This window comes from Hylobates moloch, unplaced genomic scaffold (genome assembly GCF_009828535.3).
Source record: "Hylobates moloch isolate HMO894 unplaced genomic scaffold, HMol_V3 SCAFFOLD_7, whole genome shotgun sequence".
Lineage (NCBI taxonomy): Eukaryota > Metazoa > Chordata > Mammalia > Primates > Hylobatidae > Hylobates > Hylobates moloch.
The window spans coordinates 41719686-41738257 of record NW_026652282.1 but is presented as its reverse complement, the minus strand read 5'-3'; the positions used below and the strand labels follow the sequence as shown (position 1 = coordinate 41738257).

General features: G+C 45.5%; 1 protein-coding gene across 1 annotated transcript; it reads right to left on the bottom strand.

Annotated features, from left to right (window-relative positions):
• Nucleotides 1-335: 335 nt before the first annotated feature.
• Nucleotides 336-17504, bottom strand: LOC116811054 (zinc finger protein 614-like). The gene is made up of 5 exons (XM_058441309.1): nt 16713-17504; nt 14302-14342; nt 12792-12809; nt 1041-1167; nt 336-703 (listed from the first exon to the last, which is right to left on the bottom strand). Exons 2-5 carry the CDS (start codon nt 14314-14316, stop codon nt 336-338), a joined length of 528 nt encoding a protein of 175 aa, XP_058297292.1. The 5' UTR covers nt 14317-14342; nt 16713-17504.
• Nucleotides 17505-18572: the final 1068 nt, after the last annotated feature.

Sequence of the window (18572 nt, the reverse complement as noted above, 5' to 3'; positions counted from 1 at the left end):
AAAATAGAAAACAGTGTGAGGTTTACAGTGTTTACCACAAAATAAGAGTAGGCAAGAATGTGGTGGGTACCAGGCTGGGTAGAGTAAAGGTCACTAGCAAAGCTTTGTTGCCTATACCAACTCCAAAAAATAATGTATGATAATTTCCTTGAGTCTAAAAAAAAAAGACTCCAACTTTCAGCCTGAAAGGGCCCACAGTATGCCCAGTAAAGAGGAAATGCTGACATTTGCATCTACTCTGGTAAGAATACATAAGCACAAGAAGGGAGAAAAAGTTCTAAAAGCTTCCAGAAAGGACAGGGTGAGAGGAATGAGAAGGGGTTTGGCACTTCTCACTAACAAGCCAGGAGGCTGGAAGGTAGAAATGGGATCTCAGAACAAGAGTGGCCACAGTCTATGTGAATGCCAAGCAAAGAACACAGAGACTGTAACCGGCGGCCAGGCAGATGCCTCATTTGGACATGACAACAGTTCCGCTCATCAGAGCCTAGGCATGTCCACAAGTCCGGGGCTCTGAGAAGGGCTCCTGAGCGCATCCCAGAGGCCAAGCTCTCACCAACCAACCTGGTCCCTTTTCCCTGGCCTGACTCACCTGGCCTGTCCTCACCTGCACAGGTCCGTACCGGGGTCCCTCCATCTGCCATCCAGGACTCTTCTCCTGGTCCCAACCTGAAGATCACATCTGGCTTTGCAACTAGATACCCTGTTCGGGGGAAATGACATAGGACTTCGTTATTAATGCTGAGGAATTCCAGAACCTAGGCCCACCCCTGCAGGCTGAAGGTGGCAGGGCCTCGGTGATGGCCCCATGCACACAGCTATCTGCCCCTCAGTACAGAACATTCACATAGCAAGCAAGGGCACCAATATGCTCTCCAGTGTCCAAAGGGGACTACGAATACTACACATTGGGCAGTAACCCAAACTCACTGAGGGTGGTAACCCACACTCATTCTTCCTAGGCCCCAGAGCTTGGAGCAGCTGAGAAAGAAACACAGTACTGGGGGCATTCTGCATCACCCTGTGGCACGGTCCCTCACCCACGGACACCAGGTGGCTGTAGTTCTCAAGCATGACATCCCTGTAGAGGTTCTTCTGGGCAGAGTCCAGTTGCTGCCACTCCTCCAGGGTGAAGTCCACAAACACGTCCTTGAAGGTCAATGATTCCTGTAATGGCACATTCCTCTTTAGCACCCCAGGACCAGCCTGGGGCGCTGGGACATGGCATCTCACGCACACGGAGGGCTTACTCTGTGCCCTTTGAAGTCCTTTACATGTACTAAAGATTTCAATCTTTGCCGCCACACTAGAAGGAACTTGACAGATGAAGAGCATGAGGCACACAGAGCCTAAGTAACCAGCCCAGGTCACACAGCCAGGAATGAGGGATTCAAATCCACGCAGTCTGGCTCCCGCATCCACGCTGGCCTTTCTTTATATGATTGTTCTTATGCCAGTCACTTGTCAGTTTGGCATAGTATATTACATAGAGTATTTATATGACTAAAATCATTTTGAACTTTATAGGAGAAAGAGATAGAGTATGAGAAATATCTTACCCTGGAAATTCATTCATTCAACACATGTTTACTGAATAGAGGCCAGGCTGGTAAGTCCTGTGACATAAAGATTGATACAAAATGACACCTTGGCCGGGCGTGATGGCTCACGCCTGTAATCCCAGCACTTTGGGAGGCCTAGGCGGGCGGATCACAAGGTCAGGAGTTCAAGACCAGCCTGGCCAATATGGTAAAACCCCATCTCTACTAAAAATACAAAAAATAGCTGGGCATGGTGGTGGGAACCTGTAATCCCAGCTACTCGGGAGGCTGACGTAGGAGAATCGTTTGAACCCAGGAGGCGGAGGATGCAGTGAGCCAAGATCACGCCATTGCACTCCAGCCTGGGCAACAGGGCGAGACTCCATCTCAAAAAAAAAAACAAAAAAGACACTTCTTAAACTCAAGGAGCTTCAGTTTAGCAGAGGGAGAAAAGCGACACTTAGACACTCATAGAAGAAACAGAGGCAGCGAGGAAGCCTGCCTCACAGGGACAGTGACAGATGAAGGACGGGGTCCAGGTGGTCCACAAAGGAAGAAGTCAATTCTGCTTAGGACTGACAGAGCAGGCTTTGCAGGGGATACAGAGCTACAACAAACAGTTCTAAACATAGCCAATCAATCATGACAAACCGTTCTAACCTTCACTCATCAATCATGAAACAAAGAACAGGAAGCCAGAGGTCTGTGGTCTGGGCAGCTGACTGAAGCAAAAGGGGAAAGGTCTATGCTTGGCCTTGTCACCACCAAACAAGAACTTACTTCTACAAGTGCCCCCAATTCCTCGCAAAGACTAATAACCAGCCTGTTTCTGCTCCAGATCCCATCCTGTCATGCCCACACTTGGTGGCCTTCAATTCAAACCACTCGCTGCACCCATAAGGCCCAAATCGGCCAGAGTGGCACCAGTTTACCCAGCTGTGCAGAAGGAGAGGGGACAGGAAAGCCGGCGTGCCAGAGGGCGGGGACAGGCAGGTTTCTCCAGCAGGAGGGCTTCTCAGAGCAATCCAGGAGCTGTTAGCCCAATCTGCCCCTCCCTCGTGATAGCTCTGGTGCCCAGGAACAAAACCACACTGCTGAACGCTAGGATGATGTTGCTTGGAAGCCCTAACCTGTTCCAAGGACCAGTATCTCTTGTAATGGTCCCAGTGGCATGGCTTCCAGGGTCCCAGCAAAAGATATGCCCAGTTACATATCACTGAGTGGCAATGTGCTCAGAAAACCCCAATCCATGGCTTCCTACCAGCCAGTCATAGTTTATGTCAGGCCTCTGAGCCCAAGCCAAGCCATCGCATCCCCTGTGACTTGCACATATACACCCAGATGGCCTGAAGTAACTGAAGAATCAAAAGAAGTGAATATACCCTGCCCCACCTTAACTGATGGTATTCCACCACAAAAGAAGTGAAAATGGCCCGTCCTTGCCTTAAGCGATGACATTACCTTGTGAAAGTCCTTTTCCTGGCTCATCCTGGCTCAAAAAGCACCCCCACTGAGCACCTTGCGACTCCCACTCCTGCCTGCCAGAGAACAAACCCCCTTTGACTGTAATTTTCCTTTACCTGCCCAAATCTTGTAAAACGGCCCCACCCCTATCTCCCTTCGCTGACTCTCTTTTGGGACTCAGCCCGCCTGCACCCAGGTGAAATAAACAGCCATGTTGCTCACACAAAGCCTCTTTGGTGGTCTCTTCACACTGACGCTCATAAAATTTGATTACAAAGTACTTTCTTAAGGGTGGGGGAGATTACAAAGTACATTGATCAGTTAGGGTGGGGCAGAAACAAATTACAATGGTGGAATGTCATCAGTTAAGGCAATTTTTACTTCTTTTGTGGGTCTTCAGTTACTTCAGGCCATCTGGATGAATACGTGCAAATCACAGGGGATGCGATGGCTTGGCTTGGGCTCAGAGGCCTGACAGTTTACTCAGTCCTCCAGTCCAGATGCAGTTTGTTTACCAATCCAGAGTCATTTTTATCTGGAGTAATGTCACCTGGTTTGATATTGTGAAATATATATTTGGTTTTTGTCCTGTCTCCTGGCAAAAAGCTCCTGCAACCCTTGGAATAGCCTCTGAAGTGAGCAAAGTGTCTTTTATATGCTAATGAGATGACTGTTAGCTGGCTGCCCCTAGGTAGCTTCCGGATGCGAGCTGGTCACCAGAAAACCAGACAGGATTAGAGGGTTGGGAATTTCATCTCCATCCTCAAAACTCCTGGGAGGAGAGAGAAGATGAAGGTTGAGTTGATCACCAAGGGCCAGTGATGATCATGCCTCTGTGATGAAGCCTCCATAAAAACCCCACTGTGACTGGGTGTGGTGGCTGGATCCTGTGATTCCAGCACTAAGGGTCGCTGAGGAGGGAGGATCACCTGAGGCCAGGAGGTTGGGCCTGCAGTGAGCCAAGATTGCACCACTGTTCTCCAGCCAGTGGGACACAGCAAGACCTTGTTTCTCAAAAACAACAATAACAACAACAACCAAAGGGCTGGGTGGGTTCAGACAGCTTCCACACAGCTGAACACTTGGTGGTTCCCAGATGGTAGTGAGTCCAGAGAGGGCATGGAAGGTCTGTGGACCTTCCCACAACCCTTGCCCTATGCATCTCTTCCATCTGGGTGTTCATCTGTATCCTCTGTAATATCCTTTATAACAAATAGGGGAAATTCAGTTTCCGTTAGTTCTGTGACTCACTCTAGCAAATTAATCAAACACCAGCAGGGAGTCAAGGGAACCCCTGATTTGTGTCCCGTCAATCAGATGTATAGATGATACCCTACTCGAGACTGGCATCTCAGGTGGGGGTAGTCTTGTGGGGCTAAGCCTCAACCTGTGGGAGCTGATGCTAACTCCAGGTAGATGGTGTCAGAATGGAATTGACTTAGAGTAGACCCAGCTGGTGTCCACTGGAGAACGACTTGGTATGTGGGGAAACAGCCTGGGGCCTGGGATTACATCTCGTGTCAGGAGTGTTGTGTCAAGTGAGAGTAGACAGTAGGAAAAACTTGGGTTTCCTTCCTTATCTCTCAGACCCAGTAAAACAGCCATCATTCCATTGTCATGTTTCTAGTCACACAGAGCTAAATATGACAATGATGATGAAAGTTAATAACCACCAACAAATCCTCTGAGTAGAGTGTCAGAGGTTACTTCATAGAAATGATACTGCCTGTGCACATGTACCCTAGAACTTAAAGTATAATAAAATAAAATAAATAAATAAAACATATGTATGTGGCCAGGCACGGTGGCTCACGCCTGTGATCCCAGCACTTTGGGAAGCCGAGGCTGGTGAATCACGAGGTCAGGAGTTCCAGACCAGCCTGGCCAACATGATGAAACCCCATCTTTATTAAAAATACAAAAATTAGCCATGCGTGGTGGCGGGCGCCTGTAATCCCAGCTACTCAGGAGGCTGAGGCAGGGGAATCGCTTGAAACCAGAAGGTGGAGGTTGCAGTGATGAGCCGAGATCGCACCACTGCACTCCAGCATGGGCAACAATAGCAAAACTCCATCTCAAAAAAACAAAAAACAAAACAAAACAAAGTATGTATGTGACTCTCTTAACAACTAAACCTCCTCTATTAGGAATCTTACTACTGTGTTACTTCATCTCAAATCTTTTAATAGTCTCCTGGTGACTTTGAGAAGTTATCATGCAGAAAACCTCTGCATTTTCACTCCACTTTGAAACTGGTCATGTCTTGGGAACTACTCATTCTACTAATAATACAGCAAAGAGAAAAAACATAGTTCTTAGTTTAAAACATGAGCAATTAATTGTGTCACACATCTTTCTGTTTTGGTAAAATTCATCATTAGAGAGAGAGAAAAAACATCAATGGAGTTTAAACCCTTTGTCTCATTAAGTCACAAAAAAATTATTGGACTAAATAAACCATGTAGTGTCAAGTTAAAAAAAAAATGATACTGCCTTTACAAAAATTATAAGAGTGAGAAAATTGTGACATTGAAAGAGATCTGATCTAACCAACCCCTATCTTGCCTTTAACCTCCAAATTGCCCTTAATCACTCCTCAGCCTGGCCCAAGCAAACTTTGAGAGACATTTGTTTTATAGTTTAAAAGATAATAGACCACAGGTGTCCAATCTTTTGGCTTTCCTGGGCCATACGGGAAGAACTGTCTTGGGCCACATATAAAATACACCAACACTAAAGATAGCCGATGAGCTAAAAAATAAAAATCACAAAAAAAGTCACAGTAAGTCTCCTAATGTTTTAGGAAAGTTTACAAATTTGTATTGCGCCGCATTCAAAGCCATCCTGGGCCGCATGTGGCTCATGGACCATGGGTTGGACAAGCTTATAATAGCCTTCTGCAAAACTCAACCACCTTTGAAAAGCTGAGAGGCCACGAGGTTAGGAGGATATGAGGAGGCTAAAATCTGCTAACATGTAGACATAAAAGATTTCCAGCTATTATTGTGGAGGTCACAAGATTTGGAACGCCCCGATTACTGCCGCAGGTAATATCACCATTATAGAACCTAAGATTGGCCCTTTGAAGCATTTTTTCAAGTTTTTGCATTTCTGATGACCAGTGGCTCCACCAGGACTGGCCAACCTCCACCAACTGGTCCTATGGCCCCACCTAGAAGCTGAATCCATGGCCTACCAAACTATCCTTGAAAAATCCTACCCTCCAAATTTTCGGAGAGATTGATTTGAGTAAAAACTCCATCTCCCATGTGGCATGGCCAGACTTATGTCAATTAAACTCTTTATTGCAATGACGTGATCTCAGTGAATTGGTTTTGACTGTGCAGTGGGTGGGAATAACCCATTGGCTGGTTACAGCAAAAATATCTTAAGTCAGCCAGGCACGGTGGCTCACACCTGAAATCCCAGCACTTTGGGAGTCTGAGGCGAGTGGATCACTTGAGGTCAGGAGTTCGAGACCAGCCTGGCCAACATAGTGAAACCCTGTCTCTACTAAAAATACAAAAATTAGCCAGGTGTGGTGGTGCACGCTTGTAATCCCAGCTACTTGGGAGGCTGAGGCAGGAGAATCACCTATAATCCCAGCTACTCAGGAGGCTGAGGCAGGAGAATCGCTTGTACCCGGGAGGTGGAGGTTGCAGTGAGCCGAGATCACGCCACTGCACTCCAGCCCTCCAGCCTGGGTGATAGAGCGAGACTCCGTCTCAAAAAAAAAAAAAAACTATCTATCTATCTATCTATCTATCTATCTATCTATCTATCTATCTATATATATAAAATCTATGCAGAAAAGATGACATTAGGAAAATCTGGTAGATTCGTCCGTTCTCATGCTGTTGATAAAGACATACCTGAGACTGGCTAATTTATAAAGGAAAGAGGTTTAATTGACTCAGTTCAGCATGGCTGGGGAGGCCTCAGAAAATTTACACTCATGGCGGAAGGGGAAGGGGAAGCAAGACACCTTCTTTACAAGGTGGCAGGAAGGAGATGTGCAAGCAGGGGAAATGCCAGAAGCTTATAAAACCATCAGCTCTCATGAGACTCACTCATTATCATGAGAACAGCATGGGGGAAACCGCCCCATGACCCATTACCTTCACCTGGTCCCACCCTTGACACGTGGGGATTACAATTCAAGATGAGATTTTGGGTGGGGACACAGCCAAACCATATCTTCTGGCTAGGTATTTATGGAGGAAAATAACTCAATAAAACTGAATTACCCATCTCTGAACCCTCAAATAAATTACACAGGGATGAGATAGGTCTCCCTCTGTCATCCAGGCCGGAGTGCAGTGGTGAGATTATGGCTCACTGCAGCCTCAACCTCCCGGGCTCAAGCGATCCTCCTGGACTCAAGTGATCCTCCTGCCTCAGCCACCCAAAGTATCTGGGACTCCAGGCACACGCCACCTCACCCAGCTAATTTTTGTATTTTTTGTAGAAATGAGGTTTCACCATGTTGCCAGGCTGGTCTCGAACTTCTGAGCTCAAATGATCCACCCGTGTCAGCTTCCCAAAGTGCTGGAATTACTGGTGTGAGCCACCACACCCAGCCTTAGAGATTTAAATGTGTACAAGATAACCATAAAATAGATCAAAGTTTTTATAACTTTATAGTGGCTAAAAGCCTTTCTTTTCTTTTCTTTTTTCAAGACATAGTCTCTGTTGCCCAGGCTGGAGTGCAATGGTGTGATCTCACCTCACTGCAACCTCTGCCTCCTGGGTTTGAATGATCCTCTTGCCTCAGCCTCCCAAGTAGCTGGGATTACAGGCACCCGCCACCATACCCAACTAATTTTTGTATTTTTAGTAGAGACGGTGTTTCACCATGTTGGCCAGGCTGGTCTCAAACTCCTAACCTCAAGTGATCCACCAACCTCAGCCTCCCAAAGTGCTGGGATTACAGGCGTGAGCCACCACTTCCAGCCGGCTAAAAGCCTTTCTAAGCAATCCCCAAATTCAGAAGACATACAGTCACAGACTGATCAACATGACTGCCTAGACATTAGAAATTTCTAAATAGCAGAATTAATTTTTTTTTTTTGGAGATAGGGTCTTGCTCTTGTTGTCCAGGCTGGAATGCAGTGGCATGCTCATAGACACTGCAGCCTCAACCTCCTGGGCTCAAGCGATCCTCCCACCTCAGCTTCCCTTGTAGCTGGAACTATAGGCACTCACCACCACATCCAGCTAATTTTTGTATTTTTTGTAGAGACAAGGTTTTGCCATGTTGCCCAGGCTGGTCTCAAATTCCCGAGCTTAAGCAATCCTCCTGCCTCAGCCTTCCAAGTGCTGGGATTACAGGCATAAGCCACATCACTTGGCCAAAAATTATATTATGAAACATCAATATCAAAGTGAGAAAAGTATTTGAAATATACAAAACAATGGGCTAATTTCCTTTATACACTAAAATTCTAACAAATCATTATGAAAAAGACCACAACCTAACATATAACTGAATGAATATAAAATAAATATATAACTTACCATGTATCCCTTTCATATTCTTAAACATTAAAAAGGTTGATAATACTTAGTACAGTCAAGTATGTAGAAAAAAACACCAAAGAAGTTATAAACTATCTACAGCATTTTTGGGAGGAATAATTGGTTAATATATATCAAATTTTACATTGCAAATACCGTTTAACAAAGCAATGACCTTTCTAGGATTTTACCCTATACCTTTAATACATCAGTAAGAAAAGACAGCCCAACAGTATGAATAAAATGCTCATAGCAACAGAAATGTTAGAGGCCTAGAAACACAAAAAGGTTATAAACCTCACTAAAATTCACATATATGCTCATTAAACAATAAGATATTGTCTTTTATCCATAAGAGTCACTGCTGATGAAGAGTATTAGAAATTACTCTCATATAAAGGCTGATTGATACATAATTTGGCTGTACCTATTAAAGGTATTTGTTTCTTACTTTAACCAGCAGTTGCATTTACAGGACTCTATTCTAGTGAAATATTTATGTGTATGTAAGGATGTCTGAGGCAGTCCTATTCGTATTAGCAAAAAGTAGAAGAAAGCTCTAAAAGGCCTGGCACACTGGCTCACACCTGTAATCTCAGCACTTTCGGAGGCCAAGGCAGGTGGATCACTTGAGCTCAGGAGTTTGAAACCAGCCTGGGCAACATGGTGAAACCCCATCTCTACAAAAATAAAAAAAGGCTAGGCGCAGTGGCTCACGCCTATAATCCCAGCACTTTGGGAGGCCGAGGCAGGGGGATCAACTGAGGTCAGGAGTTTGAGACCAGCCTGGCCAACATGGCAAAACCCCATCTCTACTAAAAATACAAAAATTAGCTGGGCATGGTGGCGTGAGCCTGTAATCCCAGCTACTCAGGAGGCTGAGAAAGGAGAATCTCTTGAACTTGGGAGGTGGAGGTTGCAGTGATCCGAGATCGCACCACTGTACTCCAGCCTGAAGAGCAAGATTCTGTCTCAAAAAAAAAAAAATTGACTCACACATAAGGATGCCTGGGATACTTTTGTCTAAATGAAAAAAAAAAAAAAAGCAAATTTCAGAAAAGCACAGTAGGAGCATATTTTCATTAAAAACAACCCATGCAAAATGTTGTGGTTTTGTATATATATAAAACAAAAAAATTCTGAAAGGCAAACAGTAGAAGGGCTGAGACTGGGTTCATTTGTTGGAATGCAACAGAAAGGGAGGAATGAAAATCGGCCCTGTTTTCCTGGCTTGAAAACCGGAAAAAGTAAATATCCTTTCAAATGGCATCACATTTTTTTCCTATAAATTGCCTGCCTTATCTTTTTGACTCCTTTCTACCACATTTTTTTGTTTTTTCTAATCATTGTTCATATTACATATATAAATCCTCTGTGTATTATATGCATTGCAGGTATTTTCTCTCAGCTTCAAATATGTCTTCTGACTCTACAGGTTTTAACATTTTAATACAGTCTAATCTGATAATATTTCCCTTTATGATTTCTGGGTTTTCCATCTTCATTAAAAATGTTTCTTGCAGGGCCAGGCACGGTGGCTCACACCTGTAATCCCAGCACTTTGGGAGATTGAGGCAGGCAGTTCAGTTGAGGTCAGGAATTCAAGATCAGCCTGGCCAACAGGGTGAAACCCCGTCTCTACTAAAAATACAAAAATTAGCCAGGCATGGTGGCACATACCTGTAGTCTGAGCTATTTGGGAGGCTGAAGTGGGAGAATTGCTTGAACCCGGGAGGCGGAGGTTGCAGTGAGCCGAGATCGCGCCACTGCACTCCAGCCTGGGCCACAGAGGGAGACTCCATCTCAAAAAAAAAAAAAAAAAGTTTCTTGCACTGCACAAAGTTATCCATATATCCTCCTAAATTTTTACCCAATTTTTCAAATAAATACTTAGGTCTACAACCAATCTAGAATTCACTTTTATATGATATAGAAGAGTCTTTGTTTCCATACAGATACTCAACTGTGCCACTATCATTCAGTAACCACTTTTTCCACATAACTGAAATACCATTTTTATAATCTTGACTCACAGAATCCTATATAAGCAATAAAAGAAATCTAGAAGTCACAAAAGATTGTGAAATTAGACCACATTAACAAAATGTAAGTGTCCACTCCCCAAAATTAATAAGACAAGTCAAAGCAAATGAAGTATTGCAAAAATATTTGCAACATATATGATAGAAATCTTATTTACTTGAGTTAACATAAAGAGTTACCATCCAGCAATCAAATTAATTCCACACCCAAGAGAAAAGGAGGCAAATGACTAGAATAAATAATTGAAATAAAGAAGTAAAAATGGTGGTTAAAAAAATGAAAAGAAGACTGGGCACAGTGGCTCACACCTGTAATCTCACCATACTGGAAGGTGAGGGTGGGAGAATTGCTTGAATTCAGGCATTGGAGAACAGCCTGGCCAACACAGTAAAACTCCAGCTCTACAAAAAATTGAAAAATTAGCCAGGTGTGGTGGCATGTACCTATATTCCCAGCTACTTGGGAGGGTGAGGTGGGAGGATTGCTTGAGCCTAGGAGGTTGAGGCTGCAGTGAGCCATGATCACACCACTGCACTCCAGCCTGGGCAACACAGCAAGACTGTCTCAAAAAACAAATAGCCCAGTGCAATGGCTCCCACCTGTAATCCCAGCACTTTGGGAGACCAAGGCAGGTAGATCACTTGAGCTCAGGAGTTAGAGACCAGCCTGGGCAACATGGCAAAATCCTATCTCTACAAAAAATACAAAAATTAGCCAGGTGTGGTGGCACACGCCTGTGATCCCAGCTATTCAGGAGACTGAGGCACGAGGATCACCTGAGCCTAGGAGGTCGAAGCTGCAGTGAGCTGTGATCGTGCCACTATACTGTAGCCTGGGTGACAGACTGAGACCCTGTCTCCAAAAAAAAAAAAAAAAAAAACCAAAAAATATGAAAAGACACTAATTTCAGGAAATGTGAATTAAAATGCACCACTCTTATATGCTGCATCATGGCAAAAATCAAAGCATTGGATAATGCACTGTGATTGCCCACTTATGGGAAAAGGCATATACTGCCGCTAGGAGTACACATCAGTATATTCTATTTGGAGGGCAAATTGACAGTTCTGAATCAAAATTCATGATGCACATGAATCTGACCTAGAAATCTCACATCTGGCATACTCACATGCAGGCAACAGAATGTACTGTACATTGCTATGCTGTTTATAGCAGCAAAAGACTAGAAGTATCCTAAATGTTCATCACTAGGAGAAAGGTAAATAAATACTGGTGTTCCCATGCAATGAAATACCAAGCAGCTGCTTTTGCAAACAAGGTAGACCACTGGTTTTAAACATTGGATAATTCTCTCCCCTAGGGGATATTTGGCAATGACTACAGACACTTTGATTGCCAAAACTGGGGGAGGGATTCCACTGGCACCTAGTAGAGTAGAGGCCAGGGACCCTGCTACACATACAATGCACAAGAAAGCAGCCACAACAAATAATGATCAGAACCATAATGACAATAGTGCCGCAGTAAGAAACCCTAGGGACAACTAAATACAAGTAAAGTGGAATGATCATGAAGACAAGACCAAAAGGACCAGAATGAGCTCTAATTTGTTACAGAAAAAGCGTGTGAGAGCGAGAACTAGCACACACAGGAGCGAGCAGACAAAGAGATTCATACATCCTGGCCGGGCGCGGGGGCTTACGCCTGTAATCCCAGCACTTTGGGAGGCTGAGGCGGACGGATCACGAGGTCAGGAGATCGAGACGGTCCTGGATAACACGGTGAAACCCCGTCTCTACTAAAAATACAAAAAAATTAGCCAGGCGTGGTTGCAGGAGCCTGTAGTCCCAGCTACTCGGGAAGCTGAGGCAGGAGAATGGCGTGAACCCAGGAGGCAGGGCTTGCAGTGAGCCAAGATTTTGCCACTGCACTCCAGCCTGGGCGACAGAGCAAGACTCTGTCTCAAAAAAGAGATTCATACATCCAGACAGATAAGCATACATATTCTCTGAAAGACTGTACCAAAAAATGAAGGAATCTTGAGGATGGGAGAATTATTTTTTGCCTTTTCTTGAACAAAGCTTTCATTTGAATTTTTACTATGTGTATGCATTATTTTTAAATGTTCAATTTTTTAATGCTTTATTCAGAATATTTTTACATTTTGACATGCATGTTCTTAAGGGAAACTGGTCTATAATTTTCTTTTTTGTAGTATCCTCTTCAAATTTCAGGTTAAGTGGCTTCACAAAGTGAACTGGGTACCTTTTCATCTTTAATAGCCTGGAAAAATGGAACACAGAAATTATCTAGTCTTTACATTTAGTGAAAGGAGTAATCATGAAGGATTGCAGAGGGCAAATTTAAGTCTCAGTACCTTTTAATCGAAACCCGACTTCCAGGTATAACCTCCATAAACACTGGTACTACAGAGCAAGTATGTACAGAGAAAATTGTTCATGAGGCACTGTATACGATAGTAAAAAGAAATTAGGCCAGGTGCAGTGGCTCATGCCTGTAATCCCAGCACTTTGGGAGGATGAGGTGGGTAGATCACCTGAGGTCAGGAGTTCGAGATCAGCCTGGCCAACATGGTGAAGCCCCGTCTCTACTAAAAATACAAATATTAGCCGGGTGTGGTGGCACGTGCACGTAATCCCAGCTACTTGGGAGGCTGAGATAGGAGAATCGCTTGAACCTGGGAGGCAGAGGTTGCACTGAGCCGAGATCACACCACTGCACCGCAGCCTGGGCGACAAGAGCAAAACTCCATTAAAAAAAAAAAAAAAAAAGGCCAGGTACGGTGGCTCACACCTGTAATCCTAGCACTTTGGGAGGCCGAGGTGGACGGATGACCTCAGGTCAGGAGTTCGAGACCAGCCTGACCAACATGGAGAAACCTCGTCTCTACTAAAAATACAAAATTGGCTGGGCATGGTGGCACATGCCTGTAATCCCAGGTACTCGGTTGGCTGAGGCAGGAGAATCACTTGAACCCAGAAGGCGGAGGTTGCAGTGAGCCGAGATTGCACCATTGCACTCTAGCCTGGGCAACAAGAGTGAAACTCCGTCACAAAAAAAAAAAAGAAATTAAAAACCTAAATATCTGTGAATAGAAAAATAGTTACATGATACATCCATACTATGAAATAGGAATTAAAACAATCTTTATATATTGACAAGGAACACCACCCAGGATATAATCAGGTTCAGAAAGCAAGATGGGTATGGGAATATGCCATTTGTGTAAAAGCATAAAAAACAATACATATGTGTATGTTTTTAGTTCATTAAACTGACATAAATGCATACTACCCCACAGTTTCACCCAACTGTTAACAGTGGACATCTCTAAGGAGGAACGTGGTACTGGGGGGAGAAGAAATAGAAACTTTATTGGCTACTAGTTTCTTCTATGTACATTAAAACATTATACACAAACTTATTCTCTTAAACATAGTAAAAAAAGACCAAGCGATCTAGAAGTGAAGAAAGAGGAAAAAGCAAGATGAATCTATGTATTTAAACAATTCTTCTCTGAGAAGGAGAAGAAGATGAGGTACAGTTTCTGGAAGAACAAGTGGAGAGAGGTATCTTTTTCTGTTTTTCCTCTCTCCTGGTGAGGGGAAGGATTAGAGAAACCAGAGGCTGAGGACAAGTTGAACAGAAAACAGCCAGAGAAGAGGGGATAATTGGTATTTTCAAGTTTATTATATAGATTCCAAACTCTGCCTCAATTTCACTGGAAAAAAAGTAGGGGTACATTAGAACTCACCTGGGACATGGCCATCTTGTGCTCTTGCAAAGGATGGAGATCTATAAAGACAGAATTAGAAGGGTTGAGTTCAGTGGGTATAGACATAAGATCATCATCACCACCCTAATAATAATTACCTTTGCACCCTGGGAAGAATGATCTAAAAATAAAGCCTGGTAGCTTCAGCCTATTCCATGGGACGCTACAAAGATCATGTGGGTTTTGCACATGAAACTTTGTCTCCCTTACTGGACAGATGTATGACTTGTGTCCAAAGCCATCTACATGTCAGAAACCAGTAACAACTTAACATCTCCTTTATCTCAAGAGTTCTATTCCTAGCACAAAGATGCAAAATGTTCACTGTTGTCATTTCCACTATGAAAAATCTGCCTATAATCCCTGCATGCGCCGGGGCTGAAGGAGGACTGATTGAGGCCAGTTCAAGACCAGCCTGGACAATATAGCAAGGCCTTGTCTCTACAAAACTGAAAATTAAAAAATTAGCTGGCGTGGTGGTGCACGCCTGTAGTCCCAGCTACTCAGAAGCTGAGGTGGGAGGGTCTCTTGAGCCCAGGAGTGTGAGGTTAGTGAGCCCTGATCACGTCCCTGCACTCCAGCCTGTGTGAAAACGTCAGAGCCTGGCTCAAAAATAAAAAATAAAAAAAATCTTGGAAGCAACTAAATGTGCAGCAAAGGGGTCTCAGTAAAAAAATATGACACGTGCAAAACAAGCATACTACACAGGCTTTAAAGATGGTTTCTGAACTTTGTTTTCAGTTCCTGGGTGTTTAAAAGGAGGTTCCAACAAAGCAACTGCAGTGTAATCTCATTTTTGTTAAGCAATATGTACAAATATGAAGTCTCAAACAGCATTTATTCTTTTTTTTTTTTTTTTGAGATGCAGTTTTGCTCTTGTTGCCCAAGCTGGAGTGCAGTGGCATGATCTCAGCTCACTGCAACCTCCACCTCTCGGGTTCAAGTGATTCTCCTGCCTCAGCATCCCAAGTAGCTGGGATTATAGGCATGCACCAACATGCCCAGCTAATTATTTTTGTATTTTTAGTAGAGACGGGGTTTCACCATGTTGGTCAGGCTGGTCTCAAACTCCTGAACTCAGGGGATCCATCCGCCTCAGCCTCCCAAAGTGCTGGGATTACAGGCGTGAGCCACCACGCCTGACCTCAAACAGCATTTATTCAAATGCTGACACTGGTTACATTGATTGGTGATTTTAATTATCTTCTTTATTTGCATTTTTGACAAGGAATATTAATTACTAATGAAATGAAAATTAAAATTTATTAAAAATCACTTCTTAACAAACAGAGCCCTAGAGGTGAAAAGACACTCTCCAAGTGTGTATGAGTAGGATCTCTTGATGTGGTTTGGAGGAAGGAGCCCAACCAGGGCTCAAAGGGCCGCAGGGGAGGAGAGGTGTGGGGCTGGGTGGGTAACAGCCAAGCACTGTCAGTTCTGTCAGGGGCTGAAAACCACTGTGCCTGCTTCCCTGCATCCGCCTCTCTGGCCATCTACCCTGCTCCCACCCCACCACTTCCTCCTTTCCCATGATTTGCATTTTGATTGCCATGCTCCTCTTCCTTTGGCAGTTTTTCAAAAGAAAGTTCCAGCAAGGAGCTTCTGTGCAGAGTAACCATTTCCTACTGCAGCAATCACTGTGATACCATCAGGACAACAGGGTTCAGCTCCGTGTAGGTTAACAAGTCATGTCCTCAGACCCAGTTTCATTAAGCATTGAAATAAGGCAGCAGAGCTAGATGACAGCATACCTAGAGACTACTCTGAAATTCTATAAACTAAAAATATATTTTCTGCACTTTGATCAGGATGAAAGGAGACTCAGCATTTCCCCTGGAAGCAGGTGCCTGGTTGATGGTATGGGGCTGACTCAAATTCAGAAATAGCCAATGGCAAGAGAAGGAAGCACGGGGGTGCACAAATAGGTGTGCTAGGAGAGGCCAATCCTCTGTGGCTGGCTGTGATCCTTCCCAGCCTCATCCTGCCTTTGCAGGTACTACAGCAGGGCACCTGCCCCCATGGGGGGACATCCATGCCTCCATCCACCTGTGACTTTCACCTGCCCCTCCTCCAGCAGGAATCAAACTGCACTGTCACATGGTCCTCCATGGCACTTGGAAGTTGAGCCAGCTTTGCTCTGTCTCAGCTGAAGTGAGGGACAAAGGCCACTATGGGTCCAGATCTTCTAGGACCTGCTGTCCCGTGAGCCTCCTTTCTCTGCTCCGAGGATCTGGGTCTGGGCTCTGGGCTGAGGCTTCTCCAACTCGCCTCAGCTCAGCGTACCTCTCTTGTGTCCAAGGTGGCAGGACCAAGGGATTCAGAGATAAACACTCCCCGGTTGGGGCCATCACTATAGCACCAGATCTCTGCCTATGACCCAGGGAACTCACCTCCTTCTGAGGCCTCGGCCTAAGTCTTCTGAGACTAAGTGAGGAAGCCGGGGCACAGATAAACTGGAGTCTGAAGTCGGTGAGCAGTGGTCTCAGGTCTGCACTCTGACCCTGGAAACACAATGACCACGGGAGATTCAATTAGCAACACCTATGCTCCCTTCCATGCAGTGAAGTTGAGTAAAACCCAAAGGTTTTTACCCAACAGAAGAGGGACAACACCTCATTCTAGCTTTAAGAGTTAACATTCATGCACAGCTCAACTATCCTCAGTGAGCGAAACCCTGCCTTCCTGAGTCCGGGCTTTGGAACCAACTGATTGACTGCTGTGCCACTTTTATTCACTGAAGAAATGAGTGCCTTCCATGAGCCGGTTCTCCGTGTTGCAAATCCATCAGTGAACAAAATCTCAAATTCCCAGCTCCAGATTTCTAGTCTGGAGGAAGAGACACACTGGAAACAATAAACATGATAAACAAAGTACAGGAAAAGAGAAGAAAAAGGATTCCTCGGGTTTGCTACCTACGTGACTTTGGACAGTTTGCCAAGCCACACTGTACCGTTTTCTCTCTATAACATGAAAATAATCATCGTAACACCTCACAGGGCTCCTGCTAATGTGAAACATTTGCAAGAGCGCCTGGCAGTTACCACGGGGTGAGGATACAAGCGCTGAGTGACTCAATCAATTAGTCACTCGCTGGACCCGAACCTCGCCCCCAACACTCACACCCACCGCCTGTGTCACTCAATCCCCACAAGGACGCCCACCCGTGGCCCCATGACCCCACGGCCCCGTAAACTCCCGTCATTCTTCCCGTCCCCCCCTCCCCCGATCAAAACCATCACCACCTCACCCTCCCGCTTACTTCACTGCCGAGAGCCTGAAACCTCAGGAGCGGATGACAACAGCCAGTGTGAACGAAGCGCCACCCTCAGGGTCAGCCGAGCATTTCCGCTTCCCACAGCCCCCTGGGAACGTGAAGTCAAAGCAATGCGCACGCGCAGTGGCTTTGAAGGCGGGGCAACAAAACCTATGGCCGATATGGCGCTCGTCGGCCCGCGCTTCATGGTTATGACAGTGTTGGCTCTAAGCGGAGAAGGAATGTGTGACCATTTCCAACGGTGAGTCGCACAAAAGGTCCGGGGAGGCGTACCTAGGCGGCGAGAGGCGAGAGAACTCCGCGCGGGCTTTCCAGTGGCCAGGCCCCCGCCGGCTCCGAAGCCGAAATCCCTTCTTCCACTTCGTTCTCTTCCAGTGGGCGTGGGGTGTTCCCACCCCTCTGTGCCCAAGGCCACTGTTTCTGTCTTCCGCTCCTAGGAATAGGAAGAAGAGTCGCGCCTCTGGCATCAGTGGCAGCTCCAGAGCGCGGCCCTCTAGGGTCCTGGCAGGCCACATGGAGCGGGGCCCTAGGCCTGGCTCAGAGCGTCCTAAGAGCAAGAGGTCTGGCTCAGTCGGGGCAGTGGCCTGGAAGAGGGGCTTTGGAGCCGGGCTTCAGAGCCAGCAACCTCCCGAAGTGAGGGAAGAAAGCCTCATTCTGATTGTTCTCTACCCAGTGGTGGGGCTCCGTTTCCTAGGATCTTAGGCACCCTGGGAGAATCTGGGTTTTACTTTTCAGCGGAGAGGTGTTTTCTCTGAGAATGCCAGCCAGTGGCAACATGGCCTGCTAAAAAGGCCTGTAGTGACCTTGAGGAAAGTTTTCTGTTTCCTGTCTGGGTCTGGGAGAAAGAGACCAAGTGTGTTCTCCATGCTTACTATGCCTGCCTGGTCACCGAGCGGGCCTCCTTGGGTCAAGTATGACAGAGTCTCCCTCAGGTACACAGCAAACCCTTCTGTGCTGGAGCCAGCTGGTGCCAGAC

What these genes read in the sequence shown, in the direction of transcription:
- LOC116811054 (XM_058441309.1), bottom strand. An exon ending in CAGCCACCTGGTGTCCGTGG is followed by an intron (nt 704 to 1,040) that starts GTGAGGGACCGT and finishes TCCCCCGAACAG; the next exon opens with GGTATCTAGTTGCAAAGCCA.